The sequence below is a fragment of the Chrysochloris asiatica genome, unplaced genomic scaffold, assembly GCF_000296735.1.
Source record: "Chrysochloris asiatica unplaced genomic scaffold, ChrAsi1.0 scaffold00007, whole genome shotgun sequence".
Taxonomy (NCBI): Eukaryota; Metazoa; Chordata; class Mammalia; order Afrosoricida; family Chrysochloridae; genus Chrysochloris; species Chrysochloris asiatica.
The window spans coordinates 5,351,308-5,377,267 of NW_006408525.1; the positions used below are offsets into that span (position 1 = coordinate 5,351,308).

At 39.3% G+C, this 25,960-nt stretch overlaps 1 protein-coding gene across 1 annotated transcript in view; it reads right to left on the minus strand.

Moving 5' to 3' along the window:
• Nucleotides 1-6,568: 6,568 nt before the first annotated feature.
• TADA2A (transcriptional adaptor 2A) overlaps nt 6,569-25,960 on the minus strand; it is a 75,266-nt gene continuing 55,874 nt past the window's right edge. The window contains exons 8-15 of the mRNA XM_006832344.1: nt 22,965-23,028; nt 21,712-21,755; nt 17,454-17,564; nt 15,147-15,218; nt 13,340-13,472; nt 12,795-12,838; nt 10,074-10,147; nt 6,569-6,887 (exon numbers count right to left, since the gene is read on the minus strand). Of these exons, the coding sequence (XP_006832407.1) occupies nt 6,702-6,887; nt 10,074-10,147; nt 12,795-12,838; nt 13,340-13,472; nt 15,147-15,218; nt 17,454-17,564; nt 21,712-21,755; nt 22,965-23,028 (728 nt within the window). The 3' untranslated portion in view covers nt 6,569-6,701. The remainder of the gene's footprint in view (nt 6,888-10,073; nt 10,148-12,794; nt 12,839-13,339; nt 13,473-15,146; nt 15,219-17,453; nt 17,565-21,711; nt 21,756-22,964; nt 23,029-25,960) is intronic.

Consider the following 25,960-nt stretch of genomic DNA (forward strand, 5'->3'; position numbering starts at 1 on the left):
ACTTAACAACAAATTGACCCCTAAATGACAGACCAAATCTGGGCTGGCAAAATTGAACTCTATGGCTTTCATGGACAAGGAGAGGTAAATCAATCTTTTTGCAGTTTTCAGTTTTAGGCTTGTAAACCTTTTAGTTGTCACTGTCTGAAATCTTCTATCTCACTTATTCCTGTTCTCAGCTGGGGAGGGTGCCAAGTATACAACAAACAACAAGCAAATAACTCACAATGAAAGGGGTGGTGAGTTCAGTTCCTGCAGGGTGACTAAGGCTTTCACCAGTCTCTACCTCCAATTTAAGGAGCTCTGGTAGCATAGTGGTTACGAATCAGGCTACAAACCTTAACGTCAGCAGTTCGACATTACCAGGTGTTCCGCTGGAGAAAGATGAGGCTTTTTGCTCCCTTAAGGATTTACAGCCTCGGAAATCCTGTACAGGGTCACTATGAGTCGGTTTCGACTCCACGGCACATAACCACCACCACTACCACCTTCAATTTAACTGGCCCAGCAGATGCCCTCAGAAGCCACTGCATTGACTGGACCATTTCTGAAAGTACCCTAATGAGGCAAAGACAAGTGTATTACTAAATGTGCCTGCAGACATCCACTGATTGCAGAGGTATACTTAATCATATTTTAAAAATATAATAAACTCATGTATGTATGAACTGAAACCCTAGTAGCAATACCTTACTTATCCTCAAATAATTTATGAAAGTTTTTTGTGTTATCAAAATAATACAGTATATATCTAGAAAGAACCCCCTCCCCCCCAATCCTTAAAAATTGACAGGTGATGTTTCAAAATGCTGTTTACAGTACCACTTCCTGTGGAAAAGTGTTTTGGAAGATATAAAATTTCCAATGCTCCTGTGTAGTTTGAGGCTCTGAATTTTCATATGGAAGAGTTTACTTCTCTACAGATTTCCTAAAAGTAGGAATTTTAGGACTAAACTTACCAAGTACAGTTTTATTACTGACTTTCCATTTTTTTCAGCTAATCACTGCTAATGGTTTCAATACTTGAACCTGGGAGATTTATTATCTCTAAGTAATAAAATAAAGGGGTGGGGCAAACAGACAATTATTTGGCCGACTGATTGGAAGAGATCCATATTTGTGCCCATGCCAAAGAGAGGTGACCCAACGGAATGCTGAAATCATCAATCTCTTTGATATCTCATGTGAGTAAAGTTTTACTAAAGGTAACACAGAAACAGCTGCAAGCATACATTGACGGAGAACTTCCAGAGGTTCAAGCTGGATTGAGGAATAGCATTACTGATGTTTGATGGATCTTGGCTGAAAGCAGAGAATATCAGAAAGATTTTTACCTGTGCTTTATTGACCACGCAAAGGCTTCCGATTGTGTGGATCATGACAAGCTATGGACAACATTGTGAAGTATGAGTATTCCAGAACACTTAATTGTGCTCATGAGGAATCTGTACCTGGACCAAGAGGCAGTTGTTCGAACAGAACATGGGAACACTGAATGTTTTAAAATTAAGAAAGGTGTGCAAGAAGGTTGAATTCTTTCACCATACTTATTCAACCTGTATGCTGAGCAAATAATTCGAAAAGCTGGGTTCTATGAAGAAAAACATGGCATCAGGATTGGAGGAAAACTCATTAACAATGTACGTTATGCAGATGATACAACCTTGCTTGCTGAAAGTGAAGAGGACTTAAAACATTTACTGATGAAGATCAAAGAGCACAGCCTTAGGTATGGATTACATCTCAATGTAAAGAAAACAAAATTCCTCACCACTGGACCAATAAATAACATTCTTATCAATGGAGAAAAGATTGAAGTTGTCAAGGACTTCATTCTTCTTGGTTCAACTATCAACAGTCACGGAAGCAGCAGTCAAGAAATCAAATGACGTGTTGTATTAGGCAAATGTGCTGCACAAGACCTTTTTAAAGTGTTGAAGAGCAAAGATGTAAGTTTGAGGACTAATGTGCGTCTGACCCAAGCCATGGTATTTTCAATAACCTCATATGCATGTAAAAGCTGGACAGTGAATAAGGAAGACCATAGAAGAATTGACGCATTTGAGTTATGGTGTTAAAGGAGAATATTGAAAGTGCTATGGGCTGCCAAAATAACCAACAGATCCGTGTTGGAAGAAGTGCTGCTAGAGTGCTCCTTGGAGGCCAGGATGGCCAGACTTTGTCTCTCATACTTCAGACATATTGACAGGAGGGACAAGTCGCTGGAGAAGGATATCTTATTTGGTAGGGTGGAGGGTCAGAGAAAGAGGAAGACCCCCAACGAGATGGATTGGCCAGGAGGCAGCATCAATGGACTCAAGCATGGAAACAATAGTGAGGTCAGGCAGTGTTTCGTTCTGCTGTGCATAGGGTCACTATGAGTCTGTACTGACTCGATGGCACCTAACAACAACAACCAAGGATCTTAGGTAGTGTAGTGGTTATGAATCAGGCTGCGAACCACAAGGTCAGCAGTTTGAAACTACCAGCTGTTCCATGGGAAAAAGATGAGGCTTTCTGCTCCCGTAAAATTTTACAGCTTCGGAAACCCTGTACAGGGTCACTATGAGTCGGAACCAACCACCACCACCAGTAAAAGGTCTCTATTTATGCCACTGAGTTTCAAAGTACTCAGTCCCTCTTCTGCTGAGATGATCTAAACTAGACCTCTTTTAATGGAGTTGCTGTATGACCACCCTGCCTAGAAGCAAAGAGGAAGGATAGAATTTGTCTTTGAAAGGCGAGCCCTAGATTTTTAGTAAGTGGGATTCACTAGGTAAAAAGAACAAATGTATTAAAGCCAGCCACATCCAATATCACCAATTGCTTTTCTATTAAAAATGCAAAAAGAAACTAACTCAGTGACTCCTTTCAAGAGCTCTAATCTCATGTAAGATTCGATCTGACCTTTGAGAAACCCACTAGGGATTCTATGTCTTTAAATTTACAAAATTGAGCTTATCAAAACAATAATGCTACTTCCTAAAATTCATTTAAAATTACAGCTATATTTTTCTATCACTATTCTCAACCATACCATTTTATCAAACCTAGATTCCCTATCAATTTTTTTTAGAGTTCAATTGGCTCCAAGGGTACCATGGACTGCCAGAATACAAAAATCTGTGTTGGAAGAAGTATAGTCAAATTGCCCCTTAGAAGTCAGGATGGCAAGACTTCGTCTTTCATATGTCAGACATAAGGAGCAACCAAGTCCCTGGAGGAGGACATCATGCTTGGTCAGCAGAAAAAGAAAACCCCTAAATGAGATGGATTGACATGAGGACAACAGCAAAAGGTTCAAATGTAACAAATGAAAAGATGATGCAGCACTGGATAGTTTAATTCTGTTGTGTACAGTAGGGTCACTGAGTCAGGAGCAATTCAACAGCCCGTAACAACCACCTTCCCATCCCTAACTACTGCAGCTGTACCTTTTGTTCTAGTCAAATAAATCTCTTGGCACTATTTCTTACTCCCATGGCTACATCCATATCCTCCACCCTCTATGTCTAGAACACCCTCCCACTTCCATCTGCCATTTTCTCTCTCCTTTCAATCTTATTATTGCCTCAGAAAAGCACCTCTCCCAGGAAGCCTTCCTTAATTAACATTAGAAATCTTCAAGGAGTTTAAGAGATACCACCGGGTAATAATGTCTAACCTAAATTTTTTAGAACAGGAAAACGAAGGGATGCAAAAGTTGCAGGGTGTCAGCACACTTTGCTCTTTCCAAGACATAAACTACCTTTCAGGTGAAGGTTAGAGATATCCCAAATGTCTTTTAAAAAATGCTGTATTTCTTGATATCCACCACTTCTGCCCTCAGTACTCTTCCTCCATGTCCTAGGGATCCACAATTCACTGCAACACCTCACAGAACTCATAGGCCAAGGAGTGGCTCCCATGGTTGTGGATGCTGGTAAGTTCTAAACCCACAGTTCTTTCTGATGGCAGTCTGGAGGATTCTGCTCATGTACTCATTTGGTTGTTGACTCACAAGGCTATGGATGGTGGTGAATCATTACTCGAGTAAAGGAGTGCACTGTTCACTCACATCACCAAAATGGCTCATTTTATACCCAACAGAATAGCAAAATTGACCAAGCCCCTCGTTAGATTTCCAAGTTTTTACAATCACAATTAACTGTTAATAATCACTCACAGCTGGACTATGTAATATATAGTATGTTACATAGAGATTATGTATAATTATACAATCCTATCAGCGTTTCCCCCACCTTCTCTTCCCAGACCCATCAGGAAAGTTGCTTAGTGGGAGTGACAAGGAGACATGACATACTCACTGCAGTGACCATTTTGTTGTTACGTTCTGTGGAGTCGGTTCCGACCCATAGCGACCCTGTACAGGGTTTCCGAGGCTGTAAATCTTTACGGGAGCAGAAAGCCGCATCTTTCTGCAGAAGAACAGCTGGTAGTTTCAAACTGCTGAGATTAGCAGCCTGATTCATAACCACTATACTACCAGAGCTTAGGCAAGTATTTAGAACTATTTTTCTAAGAGATAACTAAAGAGATCATTTTCATCAACCACCCTTTTTAAAGACTGAGGTTCTCTATTTTATTTCTCTTAAATCCTATGTGGCACCGTAGGATAGGGACTGGACCACAAGGTCAATTTGAACCGAAAGGTGGTGGTTCAAACCCACCAGCCTCTCCTTGGAAACCCTACACAAGGTTGCTGAGTCGGAACTGACTCGACGGCACTTTACAACAGATTAAGTCTATGAGCAATACAGTTGACCATTGAACTCAGGCTTGAACAAATGTGGATCCACTTACACACTGATTTTGAAGTATCATGTGATGCTAATCATCTCTGCATGGGTATCTCCCCAGTAAATTATGTATCACAGTAAAATGTGGCCCTCTCGTGCTTCTCACAAATGTTTCACTATGTTTAGTGTAAAATCATAAGACCTTGAACAAGACCAAGAGACCCATATGAAGTGCCCCTAGTGATCTTGGAAGTGCTTTCTAAGAAGCTGAGAAAAGTCATGACTATTTAAAAAATTGAATTGCTTGATATGGGCCAAAAATTGAGGCCTATAACTGCAGTTGCCCACGATTTCAAGATAAATAGATTCAGAATAAAGACCACTGGGGGGTAAAAAAATTAAATCTGTGAAGCTGTCATTGTAGCTGAGCCATCGGGTGTGAAAACCTTGAACATTTTGCAAAAGACCTTTTTTTTCTCATATAGAAAATGGAAATTCCTTTTTACCTCATATTGAAAACGCAGCATTTATGTGGGTGCAGTATATTATACACACAATATACACGTTAAATTGTTGATATTATCACTAGGCTATTAGTAAAGTTTTGGGGAGTCAAAAGTTATTCTTGGATTTTTGACTAGTAGGGGTTGGTACCCGTACCTCTTCTGTTGTTTGAAGGTCAACTGTATATGCAAGCTTACATCTGTCTAAAATTTGAGAAATGTTTCCAGTGAAGCACATAATATTTTTATTGTAAGTTTTGCATGCTGAGGGAATTAAAGAATCAATCAATCAACTACTGGATAATTTTTGTGCAGATTCTGAAAAAGTTATTTCTATGCTCAACTTTGCTTGTAACAGAAATGGGATAGCTACGACTCTGAGTTTGGCTTATTCTTCACAAAGGTTTGAGGAGTTCCAGATGTGGTGGGGTCACTCTTCCTCATATCTAGTGAGTCCCTTCTATGAAACTGCTTTACTTTTGTGTTATATGAGAAAAAGTAGCTTTTATTGTAGGCTAGCTTTTCACCATTGAGAAATTAGGGTTAAGGTTTCAAATCCAAGCAAAGCTAAGGTCAACTGCTTCATCTCTACCCTCCTTGGTTAGTGTCCTGGGTAACTCAGAGTAAGGACAGGGTGGTCCAGGACATACATGTTAGCAGAGGCAGTGTAGCATGACGGGGCAGGCATCCAATTTCCTAAGTATGCTTTAGTTACCAGAATATTTGACACACCCACAAATTAAATAGCAAAACATTTTAATCCATTAATTTAAAAAATAACAGAGACACTTTATATCTGGTGCCACCTCCTCAAAAGTCTACTACAGACAAGACAGACAGAATGCAAAGTAGGAAGTCAGACATTAAAAGCTAAAGATGCAGTATGGGACAAGACCATTATAGGGGAGAGTTCTCTCCCCTTTGTACATAAACATGAGTTTTAAACATTAGTTTAAAAACTCCTTAGAAGGAAAGAGAATACTTTCTCATGCTTATAATCCTTCTCTTTAAAAAAAAAAAAAAAATTTTTTTTAAACCAAACACCCTTATCTGTTTGCAATATTTGAAGGCAAAACAGATCATCCGAGAACCTACCTCCCAAGTATAAGAATCTGAGTTGGATTCCTGGGACTAATAGCTGTGGTTTAGTTTTAGTTCTACCAGTGCTGTGAGGTACTATGGTTCTCATTTTAGTTACAAGAGGTGTTAGGAAAGAATGCCCACTCACATTTAATAATAACTCATCGAGCGCACAACACTGTAGCACGATACCAACAATAGGAGTGTTTTAAAGCAGGCTGGAGAGGAAAGCAGACATTAATACAAAAGTTTTCCTTTGTCCTTCCCCTCTTTTTACAGTGAGAATTCAGTACAAAAACAAATTCTTCAGAATGTCCATGCTGTCCTTCAGTCCACCACATTCCAAACTTCTGACTGCTGATCTCAAGTCTGCTGAGCCTCAGGCTTTAGTGATGTATCCTTCTCGGATAAGGAAATCATAGATTTTCCGGGTCTTGTTCACGTCTATCTTGATCAGTGCTCTTGCCTGTGCCAATCTCAAGCCTCCTTGCTTGTTACATTCATTCAAGAGAGCGGATTTGTATTCTAAATAGGCTCCAGGGACCAACCTCACCATCTGACAAAGCTGCAAGACATGGTAAATTTAATAAACATTAGCATCTGTAATCCTCATAATTTAATCCAACAGGTACAGCCAAAATAAGAAAAGAGTGACATCAACCTCCAACTATTTATAGGAGCTGTTGGGTGGCTGGGCCACATTCCATTTACTGTCATTTCTGGAGAGAACACTCCCTAAAGACAGACACACTTAGAGAGAGAAAGCCAGGGTTTTAATGTTAAGAGAGCCTTCAGCACATGCAGGCTGGCTCAGGGGCCCGGGCTTGTCAGGGAATAGAAGTGTTGTCAGGAGATGCCTAGACGGAAACCCAGCGCTGTTCCAACAGTCAGTTAGGAAAGAGCCACAGGCCACACTGGGGTGGGACTGAAGCTGCAGATACTCTGCTCTTGAGTGTGAGTATCTTCAGTTTGGGGATGAAGTAGCACACCCCTACTCTTACTACTTCAGAAGCTTTCCTTCTGACGTCGAAAACGTAATCACAAGAAGTAAAAAAATGTAATATTCTAACAGAAAATGTAGAGACCTAGTTAAGAGGAGGCCACTTTAGCTGCTAAAGATCTAGAAAGCTGGCTCAATTCCAGTTCATCTGCCATTAGTCAGCAATGAGAAGTATGAGGTCAGCATTATGTTGGTAAGGGTAAAAACTGCTTAATCAGACTGGTCTGTGACCTTCTTTAGAAATATCTTACATATAACATACACTTCCTTCCACTCCCAAACTAATCTTTATAGTTCTTGGTAGATAAAATAAAAGACTAAAAACAAAGATTCTCATATTTGTAGCAGCTTTGTTCTTTATCAAGTCCTGCGAACATGGACTTTAGTGAATACTGAACCATTGGTTCTATGGGAAACACAAGGTTAAGTTCCTGCAAGCTTCTGTTTCACATTATTTTATCAACTGATCAATACATAATCTTGTTTTATCTATGTTTCTATTTGAAGACATCTTATTTAATCTGTATTGCTGATTCCGTAACATTTAACCCAGGGCCAACAGGACTTTGTCAAATCATATCTGAATGAACCTTGTTTAACATCTGGATTTTCTAAGGAGACATCATCACTTTGTTGCATTTAGGGAACACTAGACAGCACTCTGATACTATACTTAGGGACCACTTGAAATGAGAAATAACCAGCAAAAGATAAAAAATAAATGCAAAAAAATATACTACGTAGATTATGAAAAGGATGTTGAGAGCTGAAGCAAAAAGGAAGAGCATGGCTTTATTCAATCTCAACTGGGAACGTGCGCATCAGACAATTTCTACCCACTTTGCCTGGGTCTGTGAATGACTACAAAAGCATCATGAGACATAGCCATGGAGGGCTAGAGCTGAGAGTAAAGCATCCAGCTGATATACAGTGAGAGGTGATGCACAAGAACACCCAAACTTGCAGACAGTACCCATTTGACCTAGCCTCGATGGCTTGAGAATCAGAACTAGACTAGATGATTAAAAAAATAAATAAATGAAATTCTTTTGATAAAGGAAACGAGGATATATTGCTACAATTTGATGAACTTGACCTAACTCATGGAGGTAGTAGCTCAAAATACCAACTGAGAGGGAAGGAGTCTTCACATCAAGTATCAGTGCTATCCCCTCTGTATATAGGGTTGATAGGGATAGGGATGGGCAACTTAGACACTGGCTACCTAAAATGAGGAGGCAATAAAGACACGAAATGATTGGCTTACAAGGTTTCAAGAGGGAGTTTAGTTTAAGAGTGTGCAGGGGAAGAAGGAGTCCCTTCTTCCACTGAATAGTTTTCATCTTGTCTAGATGGGTCTGGTGAAAGAGATGAGGATAAGGTTCTTATGATTCAATAGTGAGTAATGTTATCATGACTAACAGAGACTGTCACAATTGTAGAGGTAGAAGTTTTGTAACAAAAATGGGGGAGTAGTTAATCTTACATTCCAGGAACAGAGGTCACTAGGGCCATCAAGGGAGAAGAGCACAAGCAGAATGAGGGACCCTATCCACAGAAGCAGCGACACCAGAGATGGAGGCAAAGATGGAGGGGGACATGGGGATAGGGAGCAGCTGAGGACTCTAGACTCATAGGAAGACAGAGACAGAGAGACTGAGAGTCCAAGAGGCAGGCTTGCAGAATGTGCCCTTTGGTGGTTTAAATTATTATATATGCCAGAATGTTTATTAAAAAAAAAAAAAGCTAAAATGAATAGAGAGAAATACTGTTAACTGATGGTACATGGAGGGGATTATAATCATTGTAATGAAACAAAGTATAGGATTTGTTGAATGTAAAACTGATGATCTGCCCTGTGAAATTTCACTCAAATCACAATAGAAACTTAAAAAAAAAGCATCACGAGTGTTAACTTTGGAATTACAAAATATTTTAGTAAGTATGTGAATTAAAAAATACGGACTCGACAACGGGTATTAGCTGTAGTAGCTCCAGCACTGTGAATCCTCCTTATGGTCTAAGCTGACCTATGGGGTGGCAGACAGGGAGACTGATCTTGGGAACTATAAAAGGAGCATGGGGAGCATCAGAAGAATTCCTTTTGGAGAATGACTTCAAAGTCATGGTCCACTCTTTTGAAAACTCGTATGACCCTTCTGAGTCTAGGTTTAAAATTCAGAAATAGTCAAAAGCATTATGAAGACAAGTCTGATGGTGACAGTGGGAAAATAGGTCATGGTATTTTTTTTCCCTAAAATTAAGATGTGGCTATATTGATATTTTTCTTAATGGTTATAAATAAGCATGCTCTGAAGATCATTAATATTTAAAGTTAAACTGTTAGAATAAGTGTTAAACTTTCCAAAGTTGCCATTCTAACAGAAAACACTCAGTTTCATGATAAAGTTACGTTAGGTTTATAAAAAGTTAATTTCATAAAGAACTTACTATCACAGTACCCAGCACATGGAAAATGTCTAGAGAGAGGCTATTATTTATATTTTCAGATAACACATTTTCCCCTCACAATAGGAATGGCAGGAGAATGAGGAGGAAGTGGGGAGGTGGGGTGTCTGAAATTCCCTGAGGTTAGCTTCTTAGCTCTTGGACTTCTCCCAGCATAGATTACAACTGCGCAGGTATAAGTGGAACAGAAACGGTTTGATCCTGTAATGGGTTCTTAGTGAAAACGCAAATGAATAACCCCAGCCCCTACTTTCTTTCCTCTACTTCCTTCTTTTTTGTTACCTCCTTTTCTTTGTCATTCAACTTCTCTGTGCCAGGGAGGCCAGTGAGGTTCAATGGTGGTGCGCTTCGTCTACCTATAAGCACAGAGAGAAAAGGGAACACATTTCATAAGTGTGACAATTCTTCAGATGTAGAATACTCAATGTTCAGTGCAGCCAAGCCAAACAGGTGAAGGATCATATATCCAGCTACAGGGAATTTCTGTTCACCAGTTCAGGCCTCGGTTTAGCTAGCAAAATGGGCACTTTCACTTGAAAATTTTAACAATTTATATGCTCTACCAAAATACACACACAACCAAATATGTTACATCAAATAACTACTCACAGTAATTATCAGCTATTTCTTCCTAACCAAGTGAGAGACCCTAAAATCTGAAGTCCAGATGTCATGCAGTTAAGAAAGGTCACACACTACCTGCTTTGACAGCTGATGAACGAAATACCAACTCTGTGGGATAGATATTCTCTAACCCTTGCCCCTCTGCCAGCAGCACAAAGCCAACACAATAATTAACTCAGTATAATTTGCGTTCAGATCAAAAGCAGCCTGCTAGGCCAGCATAAGGCCCTTCCTTTATTATGTGAGGGAATACCTGTACCTTCCAAAGCAGCCCTGTTTACCTGAGAGATCCACACATAGGAACAATGAGCTATTATACTGCAAGGCAGGGGCTGAGGTCAGCTCACATACCTGGGCAAGAAACCCAAGTAGGAGGTCACTGCCCAGGATGGGAAGCTCAATGTACAAAGCTCTTTTTGCTTTGTTTTGTTTTCAATGCGTATTTAGAATTAGCGTTTACTTGAGGGTAGATATGACTCAGTTACACAAAATAAAGCATACACTAATATATTCATAAGTTTTAAGAAGATGACTTTTTAGGGGGAGCAGAAAAAGGGATAGACTGTTACAGAGTGTTTTTCTGTTGGAAAATAATTCTCTGTATCAACAACAAGGGAGACAAGGGCTTTTCTACAACCAGCAGCCCTAAATGCTCAAAAATGGAGACTAAAATCATTTGGTGTCTCACAAAAGTCACCAGGAGCTAGGCTAACAATCAATGATGCCAGGTTTCTGACTTTGCAGTGCCTTACAAGTAACTCAGAGCAAGAGAGAGACAAAGAGGTTTTCTTAACTACAGGGGTGAGAAAGCAACAATGAACGAATTGGTTCAGAAAACACAAATATCAACGTTGCACATTTACGTCATACTGCTCATTCATTTTAATTAGCTGGTATTGTTTGTATTTCTGTACTGAGATTTTTGAGGGAAGAAGGGTGCTAGGAAGTAAACTTACAACCCAAAATATATCTAGCTGACATGGCAACTCACTAAAAGGTTTTATTTTCTCCCTTATGTATTAAAAATAATTACTTGAAACAGGAATAAATGAAAAAAAAAAAAAAAAATCATCCCTAAAGAGATCTTTCCTGAATGCTCTCTAGATACTGAATTTACTGAGGTAACAGGTCTGTTCTTCCAAGCCTCCAAAGAATGGTAAAAATCACGAGAGCGGTCTTTTTGACTACTGTGTCTCTAATTAGTGGAGTGATCATATGTTGTGATTAGGGAAAATAGATATCCTATAATATGGAACAAAGGAGAATGAAACCATGAAAATGGACAAATAAACGCCACTCTCTTGCTTTAAGAGCTCCTTCTATAACTAATACCTCCTCAAACTACCAGACAGTGATTACCAGTCACTAAGGATAATCAGAGAGTCCTGGTGTAGCATTGCAGGACAAGCATTGGACTGCAGTGGTCAGTGGTTCAAACCCACAAGCCACTCCTCCAAAACCCTATACAGGGTCACTGAGTTAGAACCAATTAGAAGCACTTAACATCAATAGCAAGGATTATCCAGGCAACTCTCGTGGTGCGGTGGTGAAGTGTTTGGCTGCTAACCAAAACACTGGCAGATGGAACCCATCAGCTGACCACTGGGAGATAGAGGCAGTCTACTTCTGTCAAGATTTACAGCCATGGAAACCCTATGGAGCAGTTCTACTCTGTCCTAATCATTATGAATTGGAATTGACTTACTGGCAGAGAGCTTAAAAGGATTATCAGGCACCATCTAGATAGATTTGGAGTCCTGGTGTGGCACTGTGGGTTAATATACTGGACTGCAAGGTCTGTTTGAACTGCAAGGTTCAAGTTCACCAGCCACTCCTTGGAAACCCTCCCTATACAGGGTCACTATGAGTTGGAACCAACTTGAAGGCACTTAACAACAACATCTAGATTGATTAAATTGCGTAAATTAACCTAAAAACAGGGCATACCAAAAGAGGAAAAGTTAAGAAACAGAAATTCCCTAAGTCTCCAACTTAATAAAGAAATTCTAGAATTTCGACAAATAATGTCTTTTTGTCCATATTGAATACAAAGCTTTTAATTGATCCCCTGCAGGACAAACTTCAAAATGTGTAGTACATATAACCACAAGTAAATTAACTAACCATGAACATTGGTAAAATAAAGAAGACACCTCCCTGGAAGCTTTCTTTCCGTTTCTGTACTATAACTCTGAGGACTGTCTCTAAATGGCATGAAGATTCTGACAACTTGCTGATGTTTTTACACTGGGCTAACACTTGCTTGTCTATACTCTGCCTAATCACTGCACTCCCACAAAAGTGGTGTTATTGGGTTATCATTTCTCCTAGATTGCGAACTTCACAATGAAGACTTGCTCCAGCCTGAAAAACAATTACCTGAATTTGAAGTCATTGGAATAGAAGGACTCAAGCCGGAATCTCTGTAATGAAGAGACATGTAAACTTAGAAGAAGGCAATTTCCAAAAGCTCTCCTGTATGACTAGGTGCCATTTTTCAGGTGGGTCACTTTGAAGAGATGTAATTAAGTGAAGTGTACTATATGTTTTATAGGGTATGTCACTGTTCTAACCAGGAAAAAAAATCCTGTTCTGGTGGAGAACAATCTCTCGGACTTGCTGAAAGTAGCTCTTAGCGTGGGACACTCCTGAGGTTATTCCTGGGGAAGGGATAGAAATGTGACTCTCCAATGTAAACCGTATCAGTAGCTGTAGAGGGGGAAAGGGAGCATGAGTGGGAGGCTTAGGGGGAATCACTAATTAAAAAAAATAAGATGAAAGTAGCAAAGCAGGACCTAGGATGTTCCTAAGATGGATAACTAAAATCTTTGTGCATTTTTCTAGCTGTCCAATTATTATTATTACTTTGCCATCTAGGGTGCCCCTGGAAATGTCAGAAAATATACTCTAGACTAGTTGCTTACATGTCAGCTTGCCGGCGGAGCCACTGCTGGCAAGCACTACTGTCTTGGATATACTGGAGAACTTCGGAGAGCATGGTACGCTTTAGGCGCTCTTCCTCTCGTGTTTTTTTGAGGTGATCATATGTTCTGGCACCTGGAGGTATAGAAAACACCATGAGTGCAATGACCAGCCAACAATCAGTCTTTCTTTGGCTTCCTTAGCAGAATTTATTCAACAACTAGTATTCCAAGAACAAAGTACATTTTCTCTAGTCTGAAATGATTTCTTGATGCCAAATGAATTTTTTTTTCTTAATTTTCTATCATTAAGAAATTTTGGGGAAAAAACCAAAATGCATAAATGTACAAAGAAAGTAACATTCATATTTCCACCCCTCAAAAGTAACTAAATTATTATTGTCCTATTTCTTCCTTTTTTTAAAAAAAAGTTTCACAAGTGTAAAAATAATATACTTTTCCTTAAGAAACAATTAGAATTACAATCAGTATCAGGTAACAAAAATTGGTTATCAGTCCTTATATGCATCTTGCTAAAAAAAAAAAAAAAATTTCCCCTAAATGTTAACAAGGGTATACATATTCCAAAATACCAGGCCAGCAGGTTTCAAACTATGTACTATGGAATCCCAGGATACCATGGGATACTTATCTCAGGGGTTACTCATGGGCAGTGCCAAATTGGGCTCTACACATAAGCTGAGCCATCAAACGTAACCAAAGAATTTGATGTTTTATTTACAGACTCAAGTTCCACATAAAATTATGTCTTCAAACAGATTTCCACTATTAAAAATAACTTAAGAACCATTATAAAGAATTGAACTTACATCCACAAGACTATATTAAGAAGCACAGCTGCTTGTAGGTAGGGGAAACAGCTTTCAGTCATCGGGGGACTTGAAATAGGAGGAAGGAGGGAATGGGAATGATCATTCTAACAACAGAAGCTATTTATGAAGGATTTACTGTGTGCTAGTACTATGCTGTTTTTACATCCTCTCTCTAGTTTTATATTTATGCTAACGCTATGAGATGTGGAATCCTATGTAACTTGAGCAGAATTATATAGCTGGTAAGCAGGAGAGCCAGAATCCAAAATCAAGTCAAAATCAACTTTGAGTCTAGACGCCAAGTTTATAACTACTATGATGCACTGACTTTCTCTTACCAACCTGGCTCTACTACTAGCTATTTAAACAGTACATATCTCATGAGTTTGCTATGAGGATCAAACAACATGATCCAGGTAAAATGCTTAGCACATATCTCATGAGTTTATGATGAGGAAAACAGTATGTATCTCAGGAGTTTGTGATGAGGAACAAACAACATGATTCAGGTAAAATGCTTACTTAGCACAGGGCCTGGTGTATGGTAAGCATCTGATAGATGTGAGCTGCTATTAGTATGATTACTACCACAACCCCAAGTATGAGGGACGCAAACACTACAGCCAGGTGAAGCTTGGTTAATAAGCATGAGCAGACAACACATCACTAAATTTAAAAGGTTTGGGGCTAAAAACTGCAATACAAAATTATTTTTTAGTAGTCACTACAGAATCCAAAACTTAAAGCATCAAACTCTCTTTTCGTTGTGTCGTAACCTTTGTCCTACCTCAAATAATCCATATAAGGTATTTTCCAGAGCTTAACTAGGTGAAATGTTACTGGAAAATAAGTTCAAAATTGAATTCTGACACAGAAAAACATGTTAAAAAAAAAAAAAGCCCACACCACCTGAAACTGACTGTTCTGTATGTGTCTGGAAGACACTTAGTCTCAGTCTGTGGCTAAAGCATACTTACTACAGAAATTAGTAATGCCTGCTGTCCTATATTCCTGGAGCCTCTTGATTTCTCTTCGGAGTTCAAATTCCACTGTTTCCCCAAAAAGAACAAAGAGTAAAAATTGAAAAACAAAACCAACTTGAATAAGCACTTTTGCTATTGAAAGTTTTCAGTAATTCTGCCTTCTAGAAAAGACTGGGTCATTCCTAGTGTGGTGCTATAGGATAAGCACTGGACTGTGAACCACAGGTCAGTGGTTCAAACCCACCAGCTGCTCTTCAGAAACCCTACACAGGGTCGCTATGAGTTGGAATTGACTCAACGGCACTTAACAACAACAACAACGTGTTGGTAGCTTCTCATTAGAAAAACCTACTCCAGCTGTCCTCTAGCTGCCATCTCCTGGAGACAGCAGTTGAAACTGTCTCAGAAAGCTTACAGTAAATTGGCTGGATTCATTTGTCTACAGAACTGGTTGTTGTTAAGTGCCATGTTGTAGTTAACTACCGTGGAGTTGGTTCCGACTCATATAGACCTTGCACAAGGTTTCCAAGGCTGTAAATCTTTACGGGAGCAGAAGGCCTCATCTTTCTCCCATGGAACCACCGGTAGTTTTGAACTGCTGGCCTTGAGGTTGGCAGCCCAACTTGTAACCACTACAGTACCAGAGCTCCTTAAGTGCCATTTGTTGTTAAGTGCCGTCGAGTAGATTCCAACCCATAGCGACCCTGTATAGGGTTTCCAAGGAGTAGCTGGTGAACTTGAACTGCCGACCTTGCAGTTCAAATGGCTTTGCAGTCTGATGCATTAACCCACAGTGCCATGCAGGACTCCTTATAGAGTTGGTTAAATTCATAGCAACCCTTTATGGGGTTTCCAAGGAGAGGCTAGTGAGTTTGAACCACTGACTTTGCGGTTAACAGTTCAGTGCTTACCTGACAGTGCCACAGCAGGACTCCATCTACAGAAGTAATGTAAGTAATTGTTTAAATAACTAAGTTTCCCAGCTCTATTAAAAGTTCTATGCATCTAACCAAATTCTTTCATGATACCAACACATGTCTGTTATTACTTGATGTGGCTGATGCAAGAGAAGAACAAATGCTCTGTGTCCCAGAGAGTTTCTTTCTAGCTTTTTTCCTACAAGGACAGGAGAGCACTGTTTACCATAAAGCAAAGATTTTTGCCTCCTTTGAGCACACAGGTTGTGCTACTAAAGGCAATTATGTGACGGATGTAACATTCACGTTTGGCTGCTTTAGAAACAGGCTGAAGAAAGAGCCTGGACAGTCCATGGGGTGTAACTCTTTGGAGGTAATACATAAACAAATCAGGGAAGACACAGGCTGGGACAGGGAGGAAGGATCCAGTCTGTCACCCTATATAAACCACACAAAGAATGTCAACCAAACTGGGTGTTTGGTGAGGACAACCAATCTGACTCAGACAAATGCCTGCAATACTGATGCAAGACATATTTCCATGATGAGGACACAAAACTAAACTCGGGGGCCAAATATATTAATGTTATGATCAAAGCTACATAAGAAGTCACCCAGTGCAGATTGTTTTCAAATCTAGGGCTTACTGTCTTAATAATGTCAATTTTTAAATAGTAACTGATTAGTTATCAGAAATAGTCCAGAGAATGGCAAGAGGAATGATGGCAGTGCCGAACACATTAGTCATCTAACTCTGTACCCATTTAGAAAACAGTTCTAATATTAAAATGTTTATGGAAAAAATAATACGATGTCTGAGATTTGCTTCAAAATAATCCAGTGATGGGGGTGTGTGTGTGCAATAAAGCTAAAATCAGATTGGGGATGGCCATGTGCTGATAACTGCTGAAGTTAGGTAACACATGCTGTTGTTGTTGTTACGTGCCATCGAGTTGGTTCTGACCCATAGCGACCCTGTATGGGGTTTCCGAGGAGTGGCTTGTGAGCTTGAATTGCCGACCTTGCAGTTTAAACCGACTTTGCAGTCCAGCGCATTAACCCACAGTGCCACACCAGGTGACAGATAACAGTGGTTTATTTTACTATTATCTTCACACTTCTGTATATATCTGAAAACTTCCATAATAAAAGGTAAGGAGGAAAATACTACTAAACTACTTTTTATTTGGGGAAAAAGCGATTGGGCTTGTTAATCTCGCTTCTCTCACCCCCACAGTCCCACATTTATCTCACTGTAATAAAGGGGAGCAAAGATAGCAACATCTATTTCTTTATTTATAGAACTTCACATAAGACATACTATTAACTCTCCTATTTAAAAATCACACACACAAATACTTGCTCAAGACTCAAAACCACCTACATGCGTGGCTTTCAATGAACTTGTCATGCTCCACAGGCCCCACAATCCTTGCAAATCGCCTCATTGTTTCATAAAGGTCTTGGACCTCCTTGGGATACCGCCGTTCCATTACTACAGAGAAAATAAAAGCACAAACATATCATGTTTTCTGCATTTCTTTTACATTCAGTGAAATGGAAGGATAGTAGTCCTAGCTCACATGACTAACTTACCCGTGACAGGAAGCAAACAGGAAAGCTAGGAATGCAAAACACTAATCATAATGATAAGAGTCATCAAGTAACTATCACACAGGGATGTTCTATCACTGGAGAGCATCTCCATTCCTGAGCAACCTGGTGACCTCACACATCACACCATCTTCCTTTAAAAATAACTTCTCTTCTCTAAACTTCATAGGACACATTGGAAAACTGCACAGATTATAAAAAGTACAGTCAAGTCAATTGCGACCTATACTGACCCTGAATAGGGTTTCCAAGGAGCAGCTGGTGAGCTTGAACCACCAACCTTGCAGTTCAAACGACTTTGCAGTCTGATGCATTAGTCCACAGCGCCACACCAGGACTCCCTCTTACCCTGACTTGGAGTCATCTAGTTATCTCTCCTAAATTATTGGGTATCCTTCTGGAGATTTCAGTGCACATTTGCACAAATAAGTGTGTTTTCCAGAAATAGCATTTATTATACACTCTTCTGTACTTTTCTTATTTTCACTTAATATACAGCATATTTTAAAAAATGACTATATATCAGGGTTTGTTTTTTGTTGTTAAAATTTTTTTGCTACTGAGTAATATACACAGCAAAACATACACCAATTCAACAGTTTCTACATGTACCATTGAGTGATACTAATTACATTCTCCCAATATTACAATCATTCTCACCCTTCTTTTGTGAGATATTCTTCCCTCATCAATATAAACTCACTACTTCCTAAGGTTCCTATTTAATCTTTCAAGTTGCTGTTGTCAATTGGATCCTATAGATAGTTCCTAAAAGAGCATAATGTTCAAGGCAGGCATTTTTACTAGTTTAAGCTAAACTGTTGTTTGGTTTTAAGAAGACTTCAGGGGATATTTTTGGTTTGAGGTTTACAGATTATCTTAAGGCAATAGTTTCAGAGGTTCATTCATACTCTGTGGCTCCAGGAAGTCTGGAGTCCATAAGAATCTGAAATTTTGTTTTGCTTTTTGCCCCTTTTGATGAAGATTCTTCTATGAAATCTTCTATGATTTGCATTCAAATCTTCTATATATATGCATTCAGAACTGAAACCTCATTTTATGTTCCACTTCTACATTCTCAGAAGCATAAGCACTTCCCCTCAGCCCTCTATTTCTGAAGTAGAGCTAACAGGATAATGAGGCCTAACTGACCTCACACTAGCTGAGAACAGATACATGTGAGAGTCAGTGTCTACTCTGAGTAAAGGTCAAAACAGCTGATCTAAAAGAATACCCAGGAATTTAAGCAGAGCAGCCTACCACTGTGGCTACCAGAACATGACCACTTCTTGTCTATAGAACGGGCAAGGGAAATCTGATCCTCAATTATTTTTGTAAATCTACAGCTCTTGAGGAGGATGGGATTAAATAGGCAATCCCATACACTGTAGAAGTAATATGAATTGATACAACAATTTTTTGGAAAGCAACCTGGCAACATGTGTCAAGAGTTTTAAAAGTTCATGTTCTTTGATGTATTAATTCTAATTCTGGGAATCTATCTTTAATAAATAAATAAAACGTTATGGCGGTGTGTCGCAGAGTCAGTTCTGGCTCATTGCAAGCCTGCATAGGGTTTCTGGGGCTGTAAATCTTTACGGGAGCAGAAAGTCTCATCTTTGTCCCACAGAACAGTAGTTTTGAACTGCTAACCTTGAGGTTAGCAGCCCAACTTTTAACTACTACGTTACCAGAGCTCCTTAAAACCTTCAACACAGATGGAGCTTTATTCACATATACGTTAATCACAACATTATTTATGAAGATTAAAACAACTGAAAATAAGCTCATTTTTTTATAAGGTTGGTTTGAACTGCTAGGTCAGCAGTTCAAACTCATCAGCCACTTCTTGGAAACCCTATACTCATAACCCACTATACACAGAGTTGCTGTGCATTGGAATCGACTCAACAGTACTCAGCAGCAGCATCTGTCTATCTCTGTGGACCTATAGACACACAACGGAGTCCTGCTGTGCTGCTGTAGAGTAATAAGCACTAGACTGCAAGGTCAATTTGAACCACAAATTGATAGTTCAAGCTCACCACATGCTCCTTGGAAACCCTATAGTGGGTCACTATGAGTCAGAATTGACTCTACAGCACTTAACAACAACATATACACACATACATATTATAGAATCATTAAAAGGGACATACTCAAACCGTAACTGTTACCCCTGAAGTTAAAGAAAGAGAGAGACAGAATAAAAGGTACGCTAAGTATGTAGCATATTTATGATCAGGACTATATATTTTAAAAAACTATATATAGGAATTTAGGAGTCCTAGTGTGGCACTATACAAAGAGCGCTGGTAGCATAGTGGTTACGAGTCGGGCTGCAAACCGCAAGGTCAGCAGTTAGAAACTACCAGCTGTTCCGTGGGAGAAAAATGAGGCTTTCTGCTCCTGTAAAGATTTACAGCCTCGGAAACCCTATGCAGGGTTGCTGTGAGTCCACGGCACATAACAACAACAACAACAAGTGTGGCACTGTAGGTTAATGCGCTGGACCGCAAGGTTGGTTTGAATCGCAAGGTCGGTGGTTCAGACTCACCAGCTATGCCTCAAAAACCCTATACAAGGTTGCAATGGGTTGGAACTGACTTGACAGCACTTAACCAAACAAAAAAATAGGTATTGAAGGAGCCCTGGTAGTATAGTGGATTAAGAGTTGGGCGGGTAACAGCAAAGTCAGCAGTTCAAATCCACTAGCCACTCTTTAGGAGAAAAATGAGGCTTTCTGCTCCTGTAAAGATTTACAGCCTCGGAAACCCTATGCAGGGTTGCTGTCAGTCAGAACCAACTCGACGGCACATAACTACCACTACCACCATCATACATAGGTATTTAGGTGGAAAAGACACAATTATAAATATTTCATATAAATACTGTAAATAATATTATTATAAGATCATCATTCTCATTTGATAAACAAACTCTATACCACGTGGTGGTGGTTGTGTGCTGTCAAGTCAATTCCAACTCATAATGACCCTATGTAGGGGTTCCGAGGCTGTAAATCTTTATGGGAGCAGAAAGCCTCAGTTTTCTCTGCGAGTGCGTCGTGGATTCAAACTGCTGACCTTGATATTAGCAGCCTAATACGTAAGCCACTATGCCACCAGAGCTCCTTAAACAAACTCTACACTATAGAAGAAGAAAAACTGCAGGGGCCTTTTCTGTACAGTTTGGCTAGCTCTTAAATTTGAAACAATAAAATCAACTTTATTGTTAAGTACCATTGAGTCAGTTCCCACTCATAGTGACACTGCATGGAGTTTTTAAGGAACAGCTGGTGGGTTTGAACTGCTGATCTTGTGGTTGGCAGTCCAGTACTTATGCTACAACACAAAACCAGGACTCCAAGTCAACACTGTTTTTGTTGTTGTTAAGTACCATCAAGTCAGTTTTGGCCCATAGCAACCCTATATAGGGTTCTGAGGAGCAGCTGGTGGATTTGAACCTCCGACTTTGTGGTTCAAATGGACCTTGTGGTCTAGCGCATTATTCTGCAGCATCGCATCAGGAGTCTCAAAAGCATTCATTTAAAAACATTACAGATTATTTCCATCATAATATTGTTAAATACATTTTTTTGTTTGTCCACTATCATGCAAAATCAGTTTTTGTTGATTTTTCCATGAAAATATGTTTATAATCAGATGATCAAGGTTATAAGCAATTAGCATGTAGTTCCAAAATATGACCCAATCAATTTCTAAAAACTATGCCATTAATATTCATGCTGTAATTACCATACCAATTTTTAAAAAGAATCCTATTCCAAGGGTTGACAACCACAAATGATTAGTTCTTAACTCTTATTAAGCATCATTATCATTTTGAAAGCTTTTAAACAACAGAGATGCTCTACTCCATCCCCAGAGATTCTTAGTCTGGAGCCATGCTTTCTAAGTGGTGCTAATGTGCTATAGGGATTAAGATTACTGCCAAAAATGACTTATTTAAAACTATTTAATAATGTTGGAAGAAATTTTTAAATAAAGAAAATAGCTAATACTTACACTGAAACTTCCTAAGGTTGATTAGTCCATGGTCTCTTATAATTCTAGAATGAAAAAACACAATAATCCGTATATCAGAATTAGTTTCATGTTTAATAATGCCCTCCACATGTAATTTTTAAATGTTTTATTGTGACTTATGTGATAGTTTACATGGGAGAACATTAGCTTTACATTCATCCTGTCGTATATCATTTCATTGCCAATGGTTACAATCCCCTCTATGCATCATCAACCAACCAAAGGGTATACCCTGAAAGCCTGCCCCCAGTCATCAGCACACAGCCCCTCTCCCTCTCTGGGTCTAGAGTCCCCAGCCGCTCCATCTCTCCACGTCATCGTGTCTGCCTCCAGCTCTGGCGTCACTGTTTCTCTGGGTAGGGTCTTGCACTCCGCTCATCTCCCTTGATGGTTCCAGGGACCTCAGCTCTTGGACTCCACATGCAATTTTTACTGAAATCCTAACACTCTGATGTAGAACACTGAGGTCTAAAAAAGTCACTCCTCACAAAGTTCAGCAGGTCAATGAATCACTTATACAATTTTAGGTTCCCAAGCCTCACACACTATTTTTCTTGGGCAAAACAGGCTCTCAATAAATATGCTGAATCAATGAATGAATTAATGAGCACTCACAAATACTGAAGAACACATCTGTCCCTTAAAATGAAACAGAAGGGAATGTGTGTCTGTAATATAAAGATTAATCTATCCAAATTGGGAAAATAATCATTAACAATAGCCACTTAAGGAAAACCTATCAAGCATCACAAGCACCAAAATGTTCATGGAAAAATGGAGTTTTTCCATGAACTTTTTGAAGCCTGCTTGTATTTTTTGATCTGCTACAATGAGAAGGAATAAACAGGAGCCTGAAACTTGTTCAGAATTTCTTTGAAATCATTCTAGATGAAAGGCTTCTCATAAAAAAACAGGCAGTTAGAATAAGAGTATTAAAACAACAACAACTTAATAACACTAAATTTATTTTGTTTTGCTTTTCCCATTGAACTCAAAACAGTCCACCCATGTAATGACAGTGCAGGTCATCATGACATCAGCACATCAGGAAGAGGTAAGGAGATGGCAAAAACAGGGTGGGGATTGTTAGCCACATTTGACAAATGAAAAAACAGAGGCCCAAGAGGGATAAGTGATTTCCCCATGGTCCCAACCTGAGTTAACAGGTAAAATGTTCTTATCAATTATATAGCACAAAGCTGCAAGGTGACAGGATGATTTTCTATACTTACTTTTTTCGCCGTTGTCTCTCTTTTAACCTGGAATGATAGATATCTACCACAGCCATCTTCAGAGCTGTAAACAAACAAATAAAGCCAAGACAAAAAAAGATAATTTACTCAAGCTGTTCTAGACTTTGAATTTCATATTGCTAAGTAACCCACACTCATTGGTCCTTCAAAAATTTGTCTCTTAGAAATTGAAACATTATTTTAGATACTCAATTTCTCAATCTAAATTACAATGAAGTTCTTTTTTTTAACCTATATCTTTATATGGCATTACACTATAAATAACAATTTCTGCTTTCAACTGAATACTTCTTTTGGCCATTGTTGTATGTCTTGCTGTTGCTGTGGTTAGTTCCTGGCTGTTGTTAAGTGCTGTCAAGTCAATTCCAACTCATAGCAACCTGTATAAGCTTTCCAAGGAGTGGATGGTAGGTTGGAACCTTGTGCTTAGCAGTCCAGTGCTTATCCTACAGTACCACACAAATATCATTTGATATTTTTTTCCTCACAATTTCTAATTCCAAACTTGTATTCTGTCCCTTTGCCATCCTCTGAAACTGGCATCATAGTAATATCTAGTCTTCCCAAGTCAGGTATCAGCCTGAATTCCTCCCTCCCCGTCTCTCTGTATAAGGAGCTCTGCTAGCGTATACAGTGGTTATGAGGTGGGCTGCTAACCCACCTCATAGTTCAGGAGTCTGAAACTACCAGCTGTTCCATTGGAGAAAGATAAGGCGTTCTACTCCAGTAAAAATTTACAGCCTTGGAAACCGATACAGGGTCATTTTAAGTTGAACCAACTCCATGGCACACAACCACCACCATCACCTCCATATATAGTCAATACCTGAGTCTTATCAACACTTCAGCACTTACATCTCAAATTCATCTTTTCCTTTTCATCTGCAATTCTATTTTTTACCTAAATCACTGCATCAATCTCCTTACTGACTCTGGTCCTGTTTTGCTATAATTCAGCCCCCCCCCCCCCCAAAATGGTACCAAAAGTTATTACTTTAGAGTACAACCTGATCATGTAATTCCTTGCTTATAATTCTTCTATTCAGTTATAGGAGTCCAAACTCAAAAGGTGATAAAAGACCTTTTACTATTTGTATCCTATCTACCTCTCCAGTCTCTCAGTTCCTACCACTTCCTCATACAACCTGCCCAAGATCACACAGTTACTACACACAGAGCAGGGATCCTAATTCTAGGTGGTCTGGTTCCAAAACCCTGAATAGGAGAGATGCTGAAATTAACCAACATGTATAGTAATTTCTCTGTAAGTAGGTTTACAGTCTTTGTATTAGTCCTATATGCTAAGTGTGGTTTAACTGAAAGTGAAATGTGTATTATTTTTAAATCTTAGAATTAAAACACTTCCACAGGTTTGTTGTAGTCAGAGAGCCTCTAGGGTTAAGAAATGATGACCAATTCTTAAGAACTCCAGAAGAAAATATGAGTAATACATAGTTTAGCACTATGCTACATTAAACCATGCTATTCATTTATAATCTATGGATTCTGAAAGCATTTTAAAATTTAAATTCAGTAGATTCTGGAACTATTTTAATGATTTGTTCTCTTGTTAAGCTGGGTGCATTTTGTTTTGAAGAGTTTGGTGTTTTTTGTTTTAATTACTGGTGTGGTACTATAGAGCCCAGAAGAGGCTCTAGAACACAATATAATAACCTGCTATGTGTCCTTTAAAAAAGTAAAACATGATACAAATATTGTTATGGTTGTATTGCTGAGTCAGTTCTAACTCACAGTGAGCCTGTACAGGGTTTTCTAAAGTGGCTGACAGGTTTAAACCACCGACCTTTTGGTTAGCAGTCCAGTGATTATCCTACAGCGCAATACCAGGGCTCTGATTAAAATGTCGTTAAATGCCACTGAGTAAATGTTAGGCAATAAAATTTCTAATAACACATTAGCCTTTGTAGCAAAATATTTGTGTATAAGGATCACTTCTTTTAAGATGTTGTTGTAAGTGCTGTTGAGTTAATTCCAATTCATAGAGACCCTGTATGAGGTTTCCGAGCTGTAGCTGGTGAGTTTGAACCACCAACCTTCCAGTTCAAACTGACCTTGCGTCAAGTGCTTATCCTACAGAGCCACACCAAGATATCTTCTAGGATAATAAACTTCATACCAAAATATAGCCCAGAACCTCTGGAATGCTGATAGAATCAAATATCAATATAAACTCATTCATTGTCCAAAGGATATGAGATCCAAATTGAAGTATATCCCACGGGGGCAATTAGCAAAAATGAATTATGTTCTCACTCTGAGGTGGTAAATTTCCGCTGAAGAGACAAGCAGACCAGCCTAGAACGGCTAGAAGAAACAGAAGATACTTCTTGAAATAAAGACCAGCAGGAAAAATAAAAAACAAGAATGGCAGTCCTATTGACTACTACAAGAACAATCAAGTTATTCACCTGGGAGCCATCAAGGCAAGTGGTCAGGTCCCCTCAGGGCAAACCCCTTTCCAAGACTAAGATTCAAGGGGCATGTGGTCTTGCTGCTGAACACGCTGCTCACCGATAAGGGGAAGTGGGGGAAAAACAGCAATGAAGTTGTAAGCTAAGTCTGACCACACTGAATAGACTCCTGTCAACCTGGGTTGAGACCCGATTGGCCAGCAGTATGGCGAAACATGGGGACTCCTGAGCCCAGGGACAGGGATGTGGGCTACAAGGGACTAGAGGGGAGAGTGACGCGTCCAGCTGATATGAAGTAAGGGGAGATGCACAAGAACACCTGTACTTGAAGACAGTATCCACTTAACCTGGCTTCAATGGCTGGATGATCAGAACTCAACTAGAGGAAGAAAGAAGAGGAAAAAAAGCATAATCCACTACAATTTGATGAACTTGACCATGCTTGTGGATTCAGTAGCTCAAAAGAGGGAACGAATCTTTACAGCGAGGATCATTCCCACCTCCTCGGTACACAGGGTTGACAGGGATGGGCAACTTAGACAT